At 40.0% G+C, this 20,149-nt stretch overlaps 1 protein-coding gene across 1 annotated transcript in view; it reads right to left on the bottom strand.

Annotated features, from left to right (window-relative positions):
* The window catches only part of KYNU (kynureninase), a 54,466-nt gene that overhangs the window by 18,679 nt on the left and 15,638 nt on the right, over positions 1-20,149 (bottom strand). Inside the window, exons 4-9 of the mRNA XM_026852724.1 lie at positions 17,522-17,583; positions 16,057-16,128; positions 14,604-14,678; positions 13,091-13,237; positions 6,171-6,269; positions 5,327-5,400 (exon numbers count right to left, since the gene is read on the bottom strand). Of these exons, the coding sequence (XP_026708525.1) occupies positions 5,327-5,400; positions 6,171-6,269; positions 13,091-13,237; positions 14,604-14,678; positions 16,057-16,128; positions 17,522-17,583 (529 nt within the window). The remainder of the gene's footprint in view (positions 1-5,326; positions 5,401-6,170; positions 6,270-13,090; positions 13,238-14,603; positions 14,679-16,056; positions 16,129-17,521; positions 17,584-20,149) is intronic.

Genomic DNA, 20,149 nt, shown 5'->3' with positions numbered 1-20,149 from the left:
CTGTGTACTATGGATAGCCTACAGGTCTGTTAAGAAATGTTTTCCAGCTTCCCTTAATATCTGACAGCATTTTTAGATCAATTTCCAACAGGAACCCACTTCATTCAGCACCCAAAGCGGCTGATAACCTCAGAACACTTGGCTTTTTCCTCACTCCATCAGAGACTCGAGCCCTTCTTACTGTACACTATTAAAATCCTGCTCTAAAAATTAAAACAATTCATTTTCTCTTGGGGTTTGTTTGGGGTTTTTTTGCCCCCTCGGGATTTCTCAGCAAAAGTGTGCTTGGTTGCCTCTTGAGCAGTGAGTTCACTCCCAGAAATACCCAGCAGGTACAAAGAGCAGTGTTGGTGGCAGCTGAAGACCTGAGATCAGACGAATCCACCGATTTTAAATGCTAAGTTGAGGCATTGCTTCCAAAAGAGAAGGGCAACACCAGCACGGAGGCACTGCTTGTGGAACGTGTTTCCTAGAGGCTAGTGCTGAGCCAGCCAGCCTGCCTTCTGCATCTTTCCCCCGCTTTGGGATTTTCAGGGACCAGCTGCAGTTTCTGTCCACCTGAAGTCTCGCTGAAGTACTTATCAGTGAATCTGATGTACAAAGAATGTGGTTGGCTTTAAATCCATTTGAAAATTGGAAAATCTTACTCAAAGTAAAGATTTATTTTATACGTGAACTCTTTTTTTTTTAATACATTTCTCATTTTTTCTATCCCATGGATCATGATTTACAGGCATCTGAAGAACGCATGGCTGTAAATTAAATCAACCATCGCTCTGCCTAAATATATGAAGGACTGAATAACACTAATTGCTGTAAAAAAAACCCAAACCAAACCATGCTAAGAGATGTCTCTCTTAGCAAACCACTTCTCTTTTTCTTCATTCCAGCTCCATGTTTCTTAAAACACAGCAGACATGGCACCTATCATCAGGTCATAGGCACAGACAGTGCAACAAAAATATGAAAATACACTGCTTTTATGTGCAGCGTGCCTTGTAAGCAGAAGTGGTGCATGTCTGCAGCACAAATTATCCAGAAACCTGGATAATCCACCCCTGGATAAATCAAAAGTGGACTGCACACCAATGCAAAGGAGATGTGTGGAGATGGAATAGTGTACTTTTGTTTATCTCATGCCAAGGTAAAAGTTCCCATATCAAAAAAAGGTGCAGGTTTCTACAAAGAAGTAGTAGAAAGCCATTTGTCCTCTGGCATTTTCATTGGAATCAAGATGCCAAAAAGGAAAATGGTCTAAGAGAAAGGGTTGATATCTCACTTCTGCCTATGAAGAAATTGTCGGAAGATATGTTGTGTTTCTCAAAGCTGGCATGAAATAGTTGCCTTTTTGTTTCTTGTTCTTTGATACCTTTTTTTTATCCTACAGTAAAAGCTGCCATGCTCTTTGGACATCAGCTGCTTCCTGCATATACAGCATTTCTTCACATCACACAAACTTTTTATTTTTAAACTCTACCTGCTGCTAGTCTGTGCTAAAGTTAAGTCTCGATAAATCCTTTCATTTTAAACACTAGACTGTGTACAATTTTCATTTAATCCTCTGCCAAGGCTTATCTATTATTCTCCTGGCTGCTTTACATACATTTATTTCTCTTTCATCTTTTTAAACTGTGCCTTACTTTTTCATACAGGGATTTGACTAAATCAACTTTTTTTATTCTTCTTCTTCTTCTATCTCAGGACTCTGAGTTTGTTCCTCCCTGTTTCTTATGCCAGCTGACAGCAGAGCTGAACTCACTGCACATTTACAGCTGGAGATGCTCTGTTCTGAACACTCAAATTCTCATGTAATTCTATCCTGTGTGCTCACAAACGTTCACCTTTCTGTATAGCTAACTTGCTTGGTAGATTTTAGTTGTCCTCCTTTTTGTAAATGGAGAAATTGAGAAAGAGGGGAAGAAAAAATAAAAAATCCACTTTTCTGCAGCCCAAAAAGCTAGTCAAGCAAAATTTCAGTATTAGTAGGTCACCTTAGAGCTCTCTGTGTCTTGGAAACCTCCCCTCTGCAATATAACTGCATTTGTGTGGAAACTTGGTGGCACAGGATCAGCCTGCACTGACCAAACGGTTTCAATAGTGTTTCATAGCTCTGCCCTGGTCAGGTCATTTTTTTTTTTTATTTTTTTTATTTGAAACCTTCCCAGAGAGAACTCACTCTAGCACAATTAGCCAAGAATATATTGCATTGTGATATATAGAGCAGGTATTAAAAAAGCTATTTGAGTATTAAAAGACTTCAGAGGAGGTGAGATCATGAGAGAATAGGGATATATTGGACCCGTATATGTCAGATTCATTCAGTTTTACTGCTCTAGGAAGAAAGATAGGGGACTAGCAAAGGACTACCCAACATACTTGGGTACAGATGTTAATTAGGATGGTTACGACATGTAACTTTTAGAACCACTGCCCTTGCAATGATTTAGAGAGCTATCCCTAATTAAGCCAGAGAGTGCAGGACACTACTTGTGGTTACGTAGGGGACATACAAGTCTGTCCTGTCCATAGGCTCCATCTCCCAGCCATCAGACCCAAGGATCAAACCTTGCTCTTAGTCGTTAGTGAATTACCAGCTTCCAAAAAACTCTTGTAGGAAGCTTGCACATCCATGAAGGAGTGGGATTGGTGTGGCCTTTTGGCTGCTGGGATGTGCTGTGATATTCCTGAACAACACCAGGTTTGGGTTGCAGAGATTAGCAGTTAGGCTGCCACAGTGCAGACTCAAAGCAGAAAGCAGGTTTGGCATGGCCCCAGCTGCTGGTAGTGAGGTTATTAAATAAATTAATAACTCTCTCCCAAGTTGCATTTTAAAAGAAAGCAACAGCAAACAAGCGTTTTGCTGTGCAGGAAGCAGGCTCTGGATGGAGCAGCACCCATGGGAATCAGCTGGAGGGCAACCCAGTTTCTGACACAGGGTGTAACTACAACTCCAGCGCCTGCTTGCTTACACAGCTCTTACTAGCAAGACTCTGGGCAAGGACAAAATATACTCACAAAATTAAGGGAAGTTGAAATAAAATACTGAAACACCTTTGGCGATGGGCAGTCACTGGGTGTGGGGGCTTAAAATTAGAATTCTGGATCAAGCTGTTTAGTTTTCAGTTAAGTCCTTCGTGCCCCCACCTCAGACACTAACAGGCAAAGGCACTTGGCCAGCGCTCTGGGTCTGCCTCTCTGAATTATGGTCAGAACTTACACTTTTATATTAAAACACAATACATTATTTTGATATAAAAATAACTTCCTAGTCAATAGCTTGCAGAAAATATGAAGGATGAGACAGATTAAAAAAATCTATATAGGTGAGCACAGTGACTTGCATAATATTGGCTATGAGTTAAAAACTATATTTCAGGTAGTTTAAATGACAAAGGATATCAGCTGGATTGGAATTCAATTACCTGCTTACGTGTGGGCTGAAATGGGAAGAAACAAAATAGTATGGCGTTCCTGTTTTTTGAGTGAAGTTGTCTGGCCACTGGGTGTCATCCTTGATTCAGATGACAGTCAAAGACTTTTTAGATACAACATAAAACCTGCAACTTCCAGAGCAGTTAAATTCCACTCTATTTGATTGTACAACATACAGCAAATTGCTCTGCATTTAAATCAGCTATAAAATTGAATACTTTGACATAGACAAATTCCCCTTTGTCTCACTGCCTTATTTGGAGACATGAAATGGCTGTCTGATGCGGAAAAGAAAGAAAAGTAATGCAACAGGGGCATATTAACCACAATTTGATGAGTGATTATCAAATCTCAGGGAATACGAAATAACTATGAGAAAATAACGCAAAGGGTCTGTGCAGGAAGTTTGGAATTATATCCTTCATTGGGCCCTGGCTGAAAAAGCCTATTTCATACCAGCGACTGTATTTAAGATATCCAGTATCCAAATTCAGTACACAAGTTGATGTCTATGTATGAAGCAGCTGGTTCAGGAAAAACTAATCTAAGCTCTTACCGACAATACCAAGCTAGAACCCTCACAGAGGTCTCAAAATTTCATCAAGAAGGGGAAAAAAAAAAAAAAAAAAAAAAAAAAAAAGTTATTCTGTGATTTCTAGCCAGCCCCCTTTTTTTTTTTTCCACTGCTCAGCATCTTCCCAGCTCCCCACAACTGGGATCCAGAAGTGTGGTCATGGGAGCAATACCTACACCTGGCTAATGGAGAGCCATTAAAAAAAAAAAACAAACCCACACCACTTTCCAGAAGAAATATCCAGATATTAGGAATATTTTGCCAGTGTTCACATGTGAGGAACAAATCAGCTCACAACAGGCCATATGTCATCCTAATGAGTTTCCTGTTATAGGTGATTGAGAAGAACTTATGGCGTTATTTTGTTATCTCCTGAGAGTCTAGACAGTCTGAAACCAGCACATAGTGCAGCGAAGCTGCTTATTATAATATTATTTCTCTCCAAAACCTGATTTAGCTTGCCTTCTTCAAGCTAAAATAAAAGTAAGTGCCAGCAATTTCTCCGAGCATTATAGCCAAAAAGAAATGTTTACATTTGTTGGTGCATTAAAAGTGTTGGTCCTACTGTTCTCAATATACATACATAGAGTACAATCATATAACATTTTAAATAACAAGTATTTTTTTTAATTCAGCTAACCTCAGTTGATAGGACAGAATTTCATGGATTATACAGCCTTTGAGAACACAGATCTCCATGTAATGCTGCCTAGCTTTATTGGTGGGTAGCATTTCAGTAAAAACATGCCAGTATTAAAGAGCTATTAGACACAGACTTGAAATTGCCTTTCACCAACCAATGATTTTTAAAAATCTATTTTTTTTTAAAGGAAGATGATAAATATTCTCTTTACATTAAGCAGTCTCACAGGCATTATTTAAGTTACTTGGTTTTAGTATTAAAAGTATTTTATGATTATATTTAGTTTAGAACTGGTAGCAGACTCCAAGGAGAAAAATGTAATTAAGATGTGAGCATATACACTAACAATTTCAAAATTTACTAAAATGAAAATAAAATAGCCCGTATGAGGTAACAAATTCAGATAACCAAATTATCTTTCTTCTTCATTTTTCTTGCATCTTTCTAATTAATGCAAGAAGTCAGTAACAAATAATAGCCTAATGAGGTTTTTTTTATTGAAGCAGATAATTTCTTCTGCATCTTTACACATATGCATACATATAGACATAGACACACATGTCTGTAGTCTGTGACTAGGAATCTGTGCGCTCATTTTCAGATGTCAACTAAAAGAGAAGATATTTTCCAATTTAAACTTCACAGCACCTTTTATTTGGGTATAGATATCTACTTACGCTGGTTTAATACTCTGGAAATGCTTCTCATGCATGTAGGCACCAGCGAGGCCTCCTGCTCCAGAATTTAAATACTGCAAAGAATAAATCAACACGTACACATCATGTTCATTATCTGTAACATATTGTTTTCCTTCCCTCATCCCACTCTATAAAACAGACTAATTTTAAGATTTCTAGTGTTTCTAGTAGGAGATCTTAGCATTTATCTCAAAGTGCTGATGTAGGTAAAAGCAGATATATTTTTTCAGATTAGTTCTAAAAATATCTTTCTTGGCTTACGTATGATATTTGAAGTCTAACAGACAAAAGGCTAGAAAATTTAAATACGGCTGAAACAGTCCCATGTCATAATACATATGGCAAAGTCATCAAACCATTAATCTGAATGTATCTTGTCAATTCTTAAGAGAAGTCAAAAGAACTAAAAGATACCTTTTTCTATGATCTGAAGTTATTTAAGTTTAGGCAAGAATATTCTCTTCTTTAGGGACCACTTAAGAAAATCCTATAGCCACAAGACCTCAGTGTGGAAAATAAGAGAAGAGGCTCTGATACTGTGGCTGCGTAGCAGAGTGCGCTTCAGAGCAGATATTTAACCACCACTAGCATCCTTCTCGCATCCACCAGACCTTGCAGGTCATTACCACTATTATCGTTTGGAACCTCTCCTAACATAGCCACCACTAAAGTCAGCGTCCATCTCCTTACTGGGGCTGGTTCAAACATTCAGCCAGTCTTGATCAGCGGTTCAGGGTACAGTTCGTATTCATCTGACCTGTTTGCTGAACCATCATGTAAGTAACATTATGGAAAATAGTCTCAAACAACGAATCTATTTTACCTTGTAAGAGCACCAGCAGGCAAAATCTACTCCCCAGTCATGCAAATGAAGCTCTACATTCCCAACAGCATGAGCCAGGTCAAATCCAACAAAGCAACCCTGCAGGAAAGAGATAATTAATATAACACTTATCAAGATAATCATCACTATAAAATTATTTTGTAAAAAACATCTTCAGAGCTTTACTCGCTCTCTATATAGGCATGCTATCAAGTCCCATCTGTTTTGAGTTATTACTAGAAACAAGTTTTCTATACCCTAGATACATGTAGAAATTGTTAATCGTACTGTGGGCTTGTCTTCAAGGACACTTGGATATGGTTTAGATGCTTAAGTTTTTTTCTCATGCATTAAAGTGGAATCACTTGAAATAAGTATTCAGAAAGAATGCATAATTTCAAAGTGTTGTATGGCATCACAAGCTGTAGGCAGAGACAAAATAGTAATGTACATAATGATGCAGGTCACTCATGAACAATTACATTCCATTATATACTTATATTTAAGGTCTTCCTGATATTTAAACTGTGAGGGTCTTGGTCTTTGAGAATCCAAACTGGTGAGATAGCAGACTATGCAACACTTTGATCTTTAAGGACTTTTGTACTTGCCCCTGAAAAGTTACGAAAGAATTCTATCATTTCTCTGTGAAAAGTGTCGTATTTGTCATAACCACAATTTGCATAGGGCACCGGGGAGGGGGGAGGGAGAGAGAAAAAAAAAAAAAAAAAAAAAAAAAAAAAGCAGCATGTAAAGACCACAGAGGTATAGCGGTTTTACACCCAAAATAACCACTGGATGGCAGCATTTTTAAACTAAAAAGTTCTTCCAAGCTTTGCTATTTATTTAAGTGCAGAGAAATAAAACTGTCTTTTGGACTACAAATGAAATGCTATTTTGCATTTTGCTTTTAAAACACAAACAGCCGACTTGCAAACAGCATGGTAGGAATAAGAGTGAGAGCAGAGGCTTCAGAAAAAATCAACGTCCGATAATAAAACAAAGGATTTCTTTTAAGAATCTCTTGCTGCTTTCTTGCATGAAGGGAGCCTTAGCTAAATTATTTAAACAGTACTTTGGTATATTTAAACTTCTGTATAAACCAGATAACAATTTGAACAAAGCAGCATTTTAAAATGTGACACACTATTCTAATGGAGGAGTTGGTGATGTTACCAGCTTGAGAAGTTGCTCCAAAAATGATGGGAAGAAAACTCAGTGACAGCATTTGCATGATAGGAAACAAAAGTTCCAATAACTAGCCTAGCTTTCATACCCTTGGTGGCTTGTCTTCACAGGGACACACAGAAGTGAATTAAGACAAATCAACTGAAATGGTGAATTGATGCAAAGAAGCTGAATGCCTGTGGGAATGCTCTCATTCGGAGGTAAAACATGACCTCGGTTCAGAGAAATTAGACACAGCAAACTCAAGCAAATCTGCTAGTGAACGAGAAGGTTTTCATAGGGGTTTAAGGCATTAACTTCAAAACTTCAGTTGACTGGATTTCAACTTTTACAGCTATCCCTTCATACATACATCCCACACAAACTTTTTCAAACTTTTTTTGAAAGATCTTCTCTGACAGATTCGCTGGTTGCAGTAGAAACCAGGAAAAACAGGATACGCCTAGAGTCTTGCAGAACGTATGTGCGTGGCAGTACATTAACAAAACAAACAAACAAATCGTAGTTGTTCGTAAGAAAAAACCTGTAAGGAATTTAATTCTATGCTAAGTCTTATGTTAAAAATTAGTCGCCCTTTCCCTGTCAGTAAGTGATAAACTCCATTAAAAAACATGTTCAAGCACAAGATGATGAGTTAGGAAAATATAGATGGGAGGGAAGACAAGACACCGGCAGGTTGGATGTCCTCCCGGTCAGGGTAGTGTAACGAGCCTCTGTAGCCACGTCTATAACCTGTAACCTCAACACACACAAACTTTCTTGGGCACTGCCACTGGCTGGAATGGATCATCTTGCACCCACACTGTGGATTTGTAGCCCTCACAGCCACCAACATGCCACCGATGGGTTGTCTTCCTGACTGTTTTAACTGCTTCCCAACGCTTTGAAATTAGTTGGTAAATCCTACTGGACACTTACTACGAGACATAGCCTGAAAATCTGGGTTCGGTGCTGACAGGTTTCCTGCATTGCCTCAGGAACACCCACTCGTACCATTTTGTTCGAGTCATCATCTGCAAGATGGGTGGTGCTGGTTTGCTTTCCCGGGGAGGCGTCTGGCACTCGAGTCGCACAAACAGCAAATGTTTAGCCACACAGATTGCATGGAAAAAGTAAAACAAACTGAAACAGCTCTCCCTACACAAGCCACGCAGAACAAGGACTGCGTGGGAATGTTGCTTCCCTAAGACTCGGGGGAAAACAGAGCTCTCCATCTGCTCTGGGCGAAGAAGAGGACATGTGCTCTCCCCTGCCTCTTCTGTTTTATTCTAACATCTAAAAGTCATTTCTGCAAAGTGTCTGGGTAGCTGCTGGTAACCAGCAGGTAACAACTCAGCATGGACAATGACATTTGGAGAGAGGAAGAGAAATGACAGCTTCACACCAGCAAAGCTGGGACATTTAGAAAGAGAGACAGGAAAAGAAATGAAGATGAAGGATCTTAAAGCATTCCCTACTGGGACTCAAGAGATTAAAATACTTTACATACGGTACAGAGTCAGTGGAAAGTACAATATAACTTATGAAATGAAAATTATATTTGAAAGATAGAGTCTCCTAGAAGTCAGCCATTTCTTCACTTGCAGAAGAATAAAATGACTCCACTCCCTCCATCCTCTAGAGCAAGCTCAAAAGTATGAAACAAGGAAAACTGTTACATCCTCTTCAGCCTGCTGATGAGTCTCTTGCACAATACGTAGTAATTTTGATTTATCTGAGAGACCTAAGATGGAAAAATAGCCTGAGGTAATTTTTCAAGCTTAATTTAGTTCATTTAATATTTAATGACTTAATGAAGCTGTCTATGTGCAGAGCTTTCACTCTGGGAGGAATCTTAACGTACGTAGAGAACTTAGGAAATGGGCTTAAAAAATGTAAAAGGGAATCAGTAACTTAATTCATAAATGATTGACCTCAAGAATCCTAGGATATTTTCCAGACCTCCTGAGCTCGCAGCTCAAATCTCTAGCCAAGCCCTGATAGGGCACAACACTGCAGACTTTATTTCAATTGTAGATTAAAAGAATTACTAAAACCATCTGTGTAGGACTTTTCTCTCTGCTACACTGGCTGACAAGTCATTTTTTTTTCCTTCTCAATTGACACTTCCACCTTGTATTTTCCCCTTCTGACTTTCTTGCTTGTCAGGTCTCCCCACCCTATTTTCTGTCCATAAGCGTGGGGTCAATCACCACCCATCAGCACTAGGAAGAGGAGCCTTACATTTTTGCTATGAACGTGACTTCTCGGGCTTATACTCTTTTAATATACATTTTAAAGGACTTCCAGCCTTTTGGGGATAATATATCATGTATAAGATAATCATTCTAACCACTGCTGGTTTCATCAGGTCCCAAAGATCTGGAAGGAGGTGTGGTCTTTAAGTCCACACACCTGTCCTGGAAGCTTGTCAGCCTGGGGACAGGGACTGCTTGGATGCCACCAAACAGAAATTAAGCCCATACACGTTACATAGATGCTAATAATTCTTGTTCAGCAGTTGTTTTCTTGTTCTCCTCTAACCCAAAGGCACTTCCCAACATCAGCTCTGACCCAGGCAAAGAGGAGAGGAGCCAATGGCTTTTGAGCATCCAACATTTTTGGCTTTTTGGTAACTAGAAGCCCTGAGACTAAAAGAAGCAGCAGGATGCAGAACTACTTCTTTACCAATATTAAGACAGCAAACTCTTCACGAATCTCTGATTTAGTAGCTGTTCTGGCAAATATTTGCCATGTGCAGATGTTTAAGTGTGGTGTAACAGTATGTTGCATAGTAGTTTGTAGAAACATATAAACATCACTTAACCCAGGGGACAGGATTCGTAAAGACATTGAGCTGAGGGTAACACTAGGGACATAAAACCAGGGCTAGCTCATGCTTTTCAAACTTCATGGGTACTCAAGCAGTTCTTTTTAAAGACACTGATAACATTTTAGATCATGAATCTACCTGGATCCCAGTCCTACATGCCTCTAACCACAAAGGGGCTGGCAATTAAATTGGCTGGGGTGAGGATGGGGTGGGTTGGGGGGGTCCCTTTTGAAAAATTTCTAAAAGAGATTAACTTCTACATTATGATATTTCCAACAGGCATGCAGGTGGAAACAGGGCTTTGACATCTATTTGAGCCTGCTGGAGTACTGAACTGCTGTCAGAAATTGCTCTCCTCTTCAGTAACATTATACAGCCTCTGTGTAAGAATGTGGTGTCTATGTGGAAGCACATACCCCTGAGTTAATATTATTATTTGCGCTACTTAATAGACATTTTAAGCTGTCTCCACCAAGTCCTGGTTATCTCCTCAGGTAATATAAACACCAGATCCATTTTAGCTCTGTATAATGAGCTATCAATGACTGTTTTCCCCCAGAACACAGATTCTCAGCCACTTTGGGGTAGTTTACAGCTTCCAGTGAAACTGCATCATCTCCACTCATCTAAGCCTGTGTCCCACAGTCCAGAGAGCATCTTTAGAGAGGTGGTAAGGTGACAGGATTTTCCCAAGTTGTTGATATTTACAGCAGAGAAAAAAAGTTTTCTCTCTTAGACACATCCCAGAGCAGATTTCGAGGAACAAGCACTGTAGGCACGTAGGCATTGGTGGCTGAACAAAAGCTTTGCTGCCACCAAGAGTGAGAACTAGTGGGTGGCACTGTCTTATTAATAACCTATCTCCTCTTTCAAACATTTCAGTATAGCCTTTTGATTAGTAGCGGTCAACAAAGAGTACTGGAAGACCCTCAAGGGAGGCACCACGAGGGTGTTGCTCTTAGAGCTGCGTAGAGCTAATACACAGACACATTTCCCCCTGAAGCTGACTTCCCCCCCTTTTCCTTCTTCCTTGGTTTTCTGCATCCATGTCAGAAGTCAGTCTTGTTTTGTACTGTGTTCAGGACCAATTTTGTTGCCAGGTGCTGCTCTGTGAGAACATTCCCATTTCATATCCCACGGGCCCTGCACTAGCTCTCACACCTGCTCTGCTCTCCCGGGGGAGACTTTACCATCACTTTCCAGCAGCATAACTTACTCCCTGACCTCCAGAAATATTTCCACTGCCAAACCTACAGCAATAGAAGATGTACAGCCTGTTGTGAGCCAGGAACCTCTCCAGAGAATTAAAACATCAAATATAAATAGTTAGCTGTTTTGCCAAAATCCAGTAATACTAAATAAGTTTATCCTTGAGTGGTTTAATCTCATATGAGACAAGTTACATCCAGTAAAAGACTGCCCCTACAGAAATTCTGGTGACCTCCTATTGATAAGAAGACTTAATTAAAAACTGTTTTCTCCTGGATTCCTAAAGCAACAGAGATGGTTAAAGAAGTTTTACAGCTATGTCTACAGAGCACACTGCCTGCAAGCTCCAAAGGCTGAGTCATCACTAAAATACAGTCATCTTGTGATGTTGATATGCTCCACATTGTGCCTGTCTCCAGAAAACTGAATAGCTCAGTCTGAACACTGCTGACTCCATGGGGAGCTCACCTCCCTGCTCACTGGGGGCAAGAACTGCCACAGCATGGCTGCAGGAAAAGAAGATAATCATTAAAGTCTGCCAAAAAAAGCAGAAATCTAACACAAACTAAGTTTTAAAGAAATTACTGAGTGCACTCTCAGCAAGTTCGACATGCTGCGTGGTGTGGTCAAAATCCTGGAGGGAAGGGAAGTGCCATCCAGAGGGACCTGGACAGGCTGGAGAGGTGGGACCGTGCAAACCTCATGGAGTTCAACAAGGCTGGGAGAAGGATGGACTGAGAGCAGCCCTGCGGAGAAGTGGGTGGAAAACTGACTGTGAGCCAGCAATGTGTGCTCACAGACCAGAAAGCCAACCGTGTGCTGGGCTGCACCCAGAGCAGTGTGGACAGCAGGGAAGGGGGGGGATTCTCCCCCTCTGCTCCACTCTCGTGAGACCCCCCCTGCAGGGCTGCGTCCAGCTCTGGGGCACCAACAGCAGAAGGACACGGACCTTTTCGAGTGGGTCCAGAGGAGGCCACGGAGATGCTGGGGGGGGGGCTGGAGCCCCCCTGTGAGAACAGACTGAGAGAGTGGGGGGTTCAGCTGGAGAAGAGAAGGCTCTGGGGAGACCTTAGAGCGGCCTCCCAGGGCTGAAAGGGGCTGCAGGAAAGCTGGGGAGGGATGCTTTATCAGGGAGTGTAGGGATAAATGAAGGATAATGGTTTTAAACTAAAAGAGAGTAGAGTTAGGTTATTGTGAGCGGGGTGAGGCCCTGGCACAGGTTTCCCAGAGAAACTGTGGCTGCCCCCTCCCTGGAAGGGTTCAAGGCCGGGTTGGACGGGGCTTTGGGCAACCTGAGCTAGTGGAAGGTAGCCCTGCCCAGGGCAGGGGGTTGGGACTGGGTGATCTTTAAGGTCCCTTCCAACACAAACCATCCTTTGATTCTATGAATCAAGCTGTGATTATTTCCTCTCTCACCATTGAATGTCTTGAAATTCTGCCCTTCAGGAAAAGCCCTGTAGATGTTAACACTAATGAATTATCTCTCCATACATTTAAGTCACACGTGCAAGATTGCTCTCACAGGGCTATTTCTTCATGCAGCACACAGCCCCCAAAGGATCTAGGCACAGAATGCTTTTCCTTTTTATCAGAGCCCCACAGGTTTCCATGTGTGCTCTCTTTGTTCCACAAAAAGTTGAAATGAAAAATATTTCATGAGGAAAACTGATCTAAAATTGATGTTAAAAGGACAGGTCTGGAGCAATCCTACCTTTTCTTGGCCAGCCTTTGTTATTCTAGGGATGTCAAACAACTGTCCTGTGTAGTACTGCACCCCACTGAACAGAACGACAGCAATAGAGTCCCCTTCCTTCTCAATTACAGCAAGGATATCTTCAGTCCTCAAGGTCTCCTCCCCCTAAAACAAAGTTAAAGCACACATTTCACATTAACTCTGGCAGTAATGAAACTGTCATTTCTTATTTCATAATCTATATTTTACCATGAGCTGTGCCACTTGCATAAGGAGATCAAAAGCAAATCCTTAGCATGGTAATGATATACAAAGGTAGTGCTACGAAGTAGCCTATGAGTAAGTTACCTCACAAAAAAAAAAAAAAAAAAAAAAAAAAAAAAAAAATCATTAGCAAACTTATCTTGAAGGTGCCAGTTATAAAAAGTCTATTCACTTCATATTCTATCATGCTTCATACTCTTTAATATTCCAGACAGTTTTAATTTACAGTAAAAAAAAATAAAATAAAAAAAAATCCTGGTGCAAACAGCATCTATAATGGTTTTTATGTGGCATCTGAAATTTGTGGCACCGACAAGACTTGAAAGTTATCTATCAGTTTCACTCTGTACTTTTCTGATAAACTTTGTATCCCACAGGAAGCTATTATAAGCCTGCCATATTTATATTTCAAAAACAATAAGTTTCACATCATCAAAAGTACAAAAATCCCCAAACCTGGGGTCATTAAATATAGAGGAATCTCAACCAAAATAAAACCTCTCATTCTTGATTCTTTATGCGAAAATTACTGCCCCATCCTCCTCTCGTTTTCCTAGCAAGGGATCATGTAAAATATACCACCACCTAGGGATCAATTAGGCAGAGAAAACCTAGAATTAAATTAGAATTGTTACTGAAAAGAGCTTGGGCAAGATTGTTGAATTGCAAGTAACTGTTATTATCTCAACAATCTTTGCAAATCTATCAAGCGTTCAAGAGTGGGCTCTTTACTCACAAGATGACTCAGATTTCAGAAACAAAAGGTCACCATCGGTTTATAGATAGGTGGCAAAGTTCTTAGTACTGCAAAAGTGAAGCAAGGCAGTCTTTCAAATTAATCTGAATTGCATATTACTCAGAGCAGACCTTTCCCTCAGCCTGTGCTGATACAGACTGCTGCTGTTCATGTTAGAGCAATCTTTTACCTTAGGACATTAAAAGGACATTGGGGTTTCTCAATGAGCCACTATGGTTTTGCAGTTCTCTTAGGATGCTGTCATTGTTTTGAAAACAGGAAAAACAGAGAAAACATTTTTGTTGTTGTTGTTGTTCTATAAAGCAAACTTACTAGTTGAACCAGACAATTATTAAATGGGTTCTAACATCAAAAAAACATGCCCAGAAACAGAATACATGATTCATCGTTTTTACCTACAAGTATCGGTAGAAACAGATTATAACTTCCGCAGACAGACACTAGGGAACGCATGAAATATGCTTCTGCCCTTAGCAATAGCAAGCAGAACTGAACATATTTCTCACCAACCTCCCGTGGTTGCATCATGAGCATGCATTTCTCCACATCAAGTCCGTGAAGTCGAAGTTGGGACTCAACAGCATACTGGAAAAGAGTTCCATGAAGAACATGTTAGCACATGAGAACTAAAAGAAAAACACATCGGAACTTCAGAAAAGGGATTCAGCTGCCTGCCTTTCACTAAAATTAACACCTGAAAGCCTAATACAACTTCACTGAAAACTGTCTGGATTTCCTTTGGTTTGAAAAAGACTCAAAATGGCAACAATAAAGGCAAAGTCTAAATCCTACAGGATAAGTTCATGGAGCAGAATGAGGGTAGAAATGTGATGGTGGATGTGCTTTACCAGACTCCAGCAGGCAAAGTCCACCCGGATCACAGCCACGGAGAAGACTGAATATTGCCTCTCCAGGAGCCCTGGGTACCCAAGTTGCTTGGTAACACACGTTAAATCCCAGGCTGTCACATAAGCACAGCTGCCAACACAAACGAGGTTTGGCCCACACATATAAGCTGTCCCGCGCTATCTCACGTCTTAGATTTGATGCACAGCTGGGAGGAAATGAGAACTCTCAACTCTCAGGCTACTTTTTAAAATCCTACCCACTGATTTTATCTGTAAGTGATGGTTCTGGAGAGAGAATAAAAAAAATATTAAATAACACTAAAAAATAGCTCAAAATTACATAACAGGAACAGAAGCAATGATGGTTGCACAGGTTATTGCTGAAGTGCCATAGAAATTTAGGAAATGGAGTCCAAATGTACCAATGTACCTGGAACAAACATGGGATTAGTATGAACGTTACTTAGAATAAAGGCAATTTGAAGTTTTTACATCTGTGCCGCCATCTTCATTACAAATAAACCTGTTAGTGTCTTGAGTCATTTTTATCTCACCTTAGAGAACAAATTTGTTATCAATTTCCATGAGTTTACGGAGTTGATGATAAAGTAGCGGTGGGCCACAAATCCAAAGATTAATTTGCTCTAAACTGTGATGCACGGGCTATTGTCTCCTATTTCACAGCAGACAAATTATGTTTGAACTAGTAATCTAAAGTGCTAAGAACAAACATTTCCATCTCTGTCTGGGGATATATAAGCGTTAATGTTGTCAGTTTGTATTGATTTGGTTTCATAAAGTAAAACAGCAACAAGAATTAATAAAACATTTACAACTTCAGTTGATTTAGGCCAGTAGTTTGCTCAATGTCTTTAAAAAGACTAATAAATCAATGTACCCATTCAATCTTTTCCTCTTGTAACATTTTTTATTTGAACAAAAGGAATAAAGCTACAATCTGTAAAATATGCTGAACTCAAAAGCTTCTGACAGATTTTTTTTTATTGTAATGTTACTTGGACAAGATGAGCTAATAAATATTCAAATCAGGCTACAGATATTCTTTGGAAAAATATGATTAATAATACAAATATGGTGAAATATTAATTTCTTACATGGTCAGAGGGAAAGGCTCTGGCTTCTAGAAGAATTTTACAGCGTCTTGGAGTAGGCTTAAAGAAAGATAGCTGTTAAGAAAAAAAAAAAAATGTTAAAATGTATCTAAGCAGAGATGAGAGATGCTCCCAGCATGTAACTTAATAAAGACTGTTTTACTTTCATGCAGACTACAGAGAATCCCCTAGAAATTACAAATATTTCTTTGTCCATATAACATTTATCAAAGTAGGAAAGCATTACAATTCTGTATTTCATATATCCATAACAAAGGCCACAAAAATCCAGCAGTGAAAACTTGCACTTACAGGAATCGATGGCAAAGCTTTGAGTGCGGCCAGGGAAGCTGGGATTTCACCCAGCTCCATCCCGCAAGCAAAAGCAGTGGCTGAAGAGGAGCAAAGAGTGAAAAGGAATTGATTTCCATTCCTGCCCTAAAACATTACTTATTAAATCATCTGCCCCTCCGAAACAAGCCTGACTAAAGGACTAAGCCTTCTGCAAAGATCTCATTCTCATCCATCTCGGTACCTGTAGGTAAACGGTCTTCCCTTCTCAGCTCCTTTTGTGGAGGCAAGCTGGGCTTGCCACCATGATGAGAAGTCTAGGAGAAGACTTACAAGCCCTCCTTCTCACGCTAGCAGTGGTTACTCTGAGTCCAGCGTGGGCTGCATACCCGGAGCAACTTAGCACGCGTCTGGCTGCACTGCACCTCATTCAGCACACACCAGCCAGGTAAATTGGCTTGTACTTAGCCCCATCCTTCCCTGCCTCCGGTTTCATAGTTTAACAAAGGTCAGACACATGTTACAGAGGAGTAGATCTGAGTAATGTGAACCACACAAAATGAATCTTCAAGTCTTCATTCAACTGAACTAAATTTTCGGAAATACGACAGAACCAGAAACAGGCTGTATGTAACCACAGAGAGACCTGCACTTAAGGAAACCACATTTATGGCCACTACATCATAAAATAAAAATCACATTTACCACATTTTAGGCATATATAAACTGGAGTAACTCAAAATGCCTTCTTATGTATGCAACTGAATTTTAAGCTTGACTGAAATTACAGCTTTGTCTTGCTCACAGTTGAGCTCTTGTTTCTTAAACTCTGACATTTGATGTGAAATTAAAATTTGAGAAGTCATTTGTAAATGTTTCTTAAATAATAAGGTCTCTTCTCTGAGGACTGACACACAGCACATATGAAAACAGCTCAAACTTCCGATATAGAATCCCTGAAAATACTTCTCTATCCAAGTTTTCTGCTTAAGTGGAGACAAGTCCCGTACAAGCCAAAGCATCATCCAACATACAACTCCCAAGGCTTACAAAGAGTTAGGCTATCATCCAGTGCTGATTTTGTGAGGTCCTCAGAAAACAGTTTGTTTACATTGACAAAGAAGGGGAAAAAATATATTTTTCAACACAACATCAAATAAACATTGTAAGTACATACCATCTGGAGGTGCAAGTTAACAGTCAGCCCATTCATTAAGGCTACTTCATGTCTTTGGGCCCCTGAAATAATAACAAAAAAACTCAACACCTGCTTAGGGGTTCTCTTTATTGTTTCAGAGAAATCTAGTACAGAGCTGAGAAAGCAAAAGTATGTTTTCAGTCAATGTCTCTCTAAAGACTAGGAAGTGAAAAAAAACCTTTGAGGTGTCATCACCGCGCAGTAAAAAGATTTCTTGTCTGACTCACTACACCACACTGGCAGGAAAATATTTATTTTTTTCGGGTCAGTCATAGAAAACAAAAACCAATTAAGTATTTCCATTTCCTGGCAAACCACAAGTGGATTTATTATCATTAATACCTCAGACAAAAATCAGGTCAGAAGACTAGACGTAAAACAAGATATGCAGGCTTATTTTTGACTTAAGTTTATATGTAAAGCAAGTCAGAAAACATGTTGAGACAATCATCTATTGTAAGTGGTTACTGTAATGTCAAGCTAAATCTCATCCCCAATACAAAATCCAAGCAAAATCGGCCTATTGACTATAAACAGACCATTATTAATGCAGCAACTTAGCATGAAGCAGCCATACCCACATAGCTCCAAGGAGGTTAATAACGCATGCCTTTTGGCTGTAGCTAATCATAGGCAGAGCTAATGGAGTAACAGCTAATTGTTATTACAAAGTATTTAGTAACAAGTTCTTGAACTCTTATCAACCACTGGTGAAAGGTTTCAGGCAGGATGAGGGACTGTGCATTGAGCAGGGCACCACTGAGATATGGAGAAAAATCAATTCCTGGTTCTTTCTGTTTTGCCTGATGTCTGTTGTTGAAAAGAAGTAATTCACCCTTGACATAAAATCAGTGCTTTGGTAGTCTTCTTCAGCTGGAAGATGGGCTCATGTGCCTTCCCCTAGTCATCGCCCCAGCAGTAGAGGTCACCAGAAGTGGAAAGAGGAAAGGGAGGGATGAAGTATAAGCAGGCAGAGAGGGCAATAGCCTCCTTTAAGATTGATAAAGGGGAAAGAAAAACATAATATTGAGGTAAAAAGGGTAAGAAGAATTACAAGACACGGACAGGTGAACCCTGGGTTCCTCCTGTCCCTGACTTGGAGGGCACACAAGGTCCCAACCAACATAGGGGAAAGACAGCAAGAACGCCAAGACACTCCTACCATATCCCACAGAGTTTAGGTTTATGGAGTTGTTATACTTTGTCAGCCTAAGAAAAAGACATAACCGTTTCATAATATAGAAAACAATACAAGAAAATATAGGCAAAGAACATGGAAATCTATAATTCATAAATCCTTGCCAAGGCAGCCTCAGCTTCTGCCACCACAGAAAAAGCTAAGAATCATTCTGATCAAGGTTGAGGTATTCAAGGGCCTTTCTTTGTGCTGCTGAAAACTCCAAATATTAGACAAAAGGATTTGTCAGCAGTTGTCAGGGACTCTGGAGGACCTGTCCAGGGAATGAGCCAGGAGTTAAAAGAGATGTCACAAGTTGCCTCTTTTAGACACAAGGAACATCATCAAGTTTGTAGAAAAAAAATATAGGTAGACCTAGATCTTCATAGGGAAAATAAGGTCTTTTCCTCACTTTTACTTCTCTCCTTTGCTTTATTTTCTTCCCTCTGATAGCACTGCATCTGCAGGCTCCATGCTGCTGGAAGAGGTCACCTTGTGGCTGTTCTGCAGATACAGAAGACGGCTAGAAAGAGTGATTGCAGCTCGAAACAGTATTATTTGCAGTCTTAATATTTCTGTGGAACTCTTGAGGCTGAATAAAAGGAGAGCATCAAGAAGTGGCATTGTTCTTTTTTCTCCCTTTGCGCCTTCCATGAAATCTGTGGCTTTCACAGCAAATTCTGCACAAGCGATCCTCTGCCTGCTGCACTGTTTCCATATAAAACAAATGGTTAATCTGTAGATCACTTGTAGCTGCATGCTAGCATCCCAAATTAAATATGACACTACATTTGTCATGTAAGTCTTGGTCTTCCGTAAATTATATATTTATTAAAAGCTTTCCATTATTGAATTTCATGCCCACAAAACAAACCTCATCCGTGTCATTGGAAAACTGTTATCCTTTATAACCTGTGCTGCGTTTCAGAAAACAACCTTTCTATGATCCAATTAACCTATTACGATATTCAAAGACCCCGCACATAGGAGACAAAATTATGTTTGCTTTCTTTATTTCCTAACTTTATACCGTATCTCCAAGACAGGCTGAACCCCGTATGTTCTGCTTGATAAATCTCCTCTTTAATAAAAGGAAGCAGCATTTGCAAAGTACAACTTCAGAGACAATTATGATTGCGTTAGGCAGACACTGCCATCCTTCTCCTCTCTGACTGCAGTGGGAGCCTGATCCTCACCAGAGTAAGTAAAAAGCATTTTGTAAAATGATTGAAAAAAGCCTAAGGGCCCCAATTCTGAAAACAGTTTGGTTATTTCAAATAATCCTTATCACTCAAAGTCACTACAGATCTGCTAAGCATTCAGTCTTCCCTCAACAGAGACCTGCCGGAGCGCGTTGTACGGCAGCAGCCATACAGTTAATCTTGTTCCATCAGAAGGTGATCCTGCCAAGGTTGTAATGTTTTAATAAA

The sequence above is a fragment of the Athene cunicularia genome (genome assembly GCF_003259725.1).
Source record: "Athene cunicularia isolate RWA chromosome 7 unlocalized genomic scaffold, athCun1 chr7_part1, whole genome shotgun sequence".
Taxonomy (NCBI): domain Eukaryota; kingdom Metazoa; phylum Chordata; class Aves; order Strigiformes; family Strigidae; genus Athene; species Athene cunicularia.
This window is presented reverse-complemented; position numbering and strand designations above follow the sequence as displayed.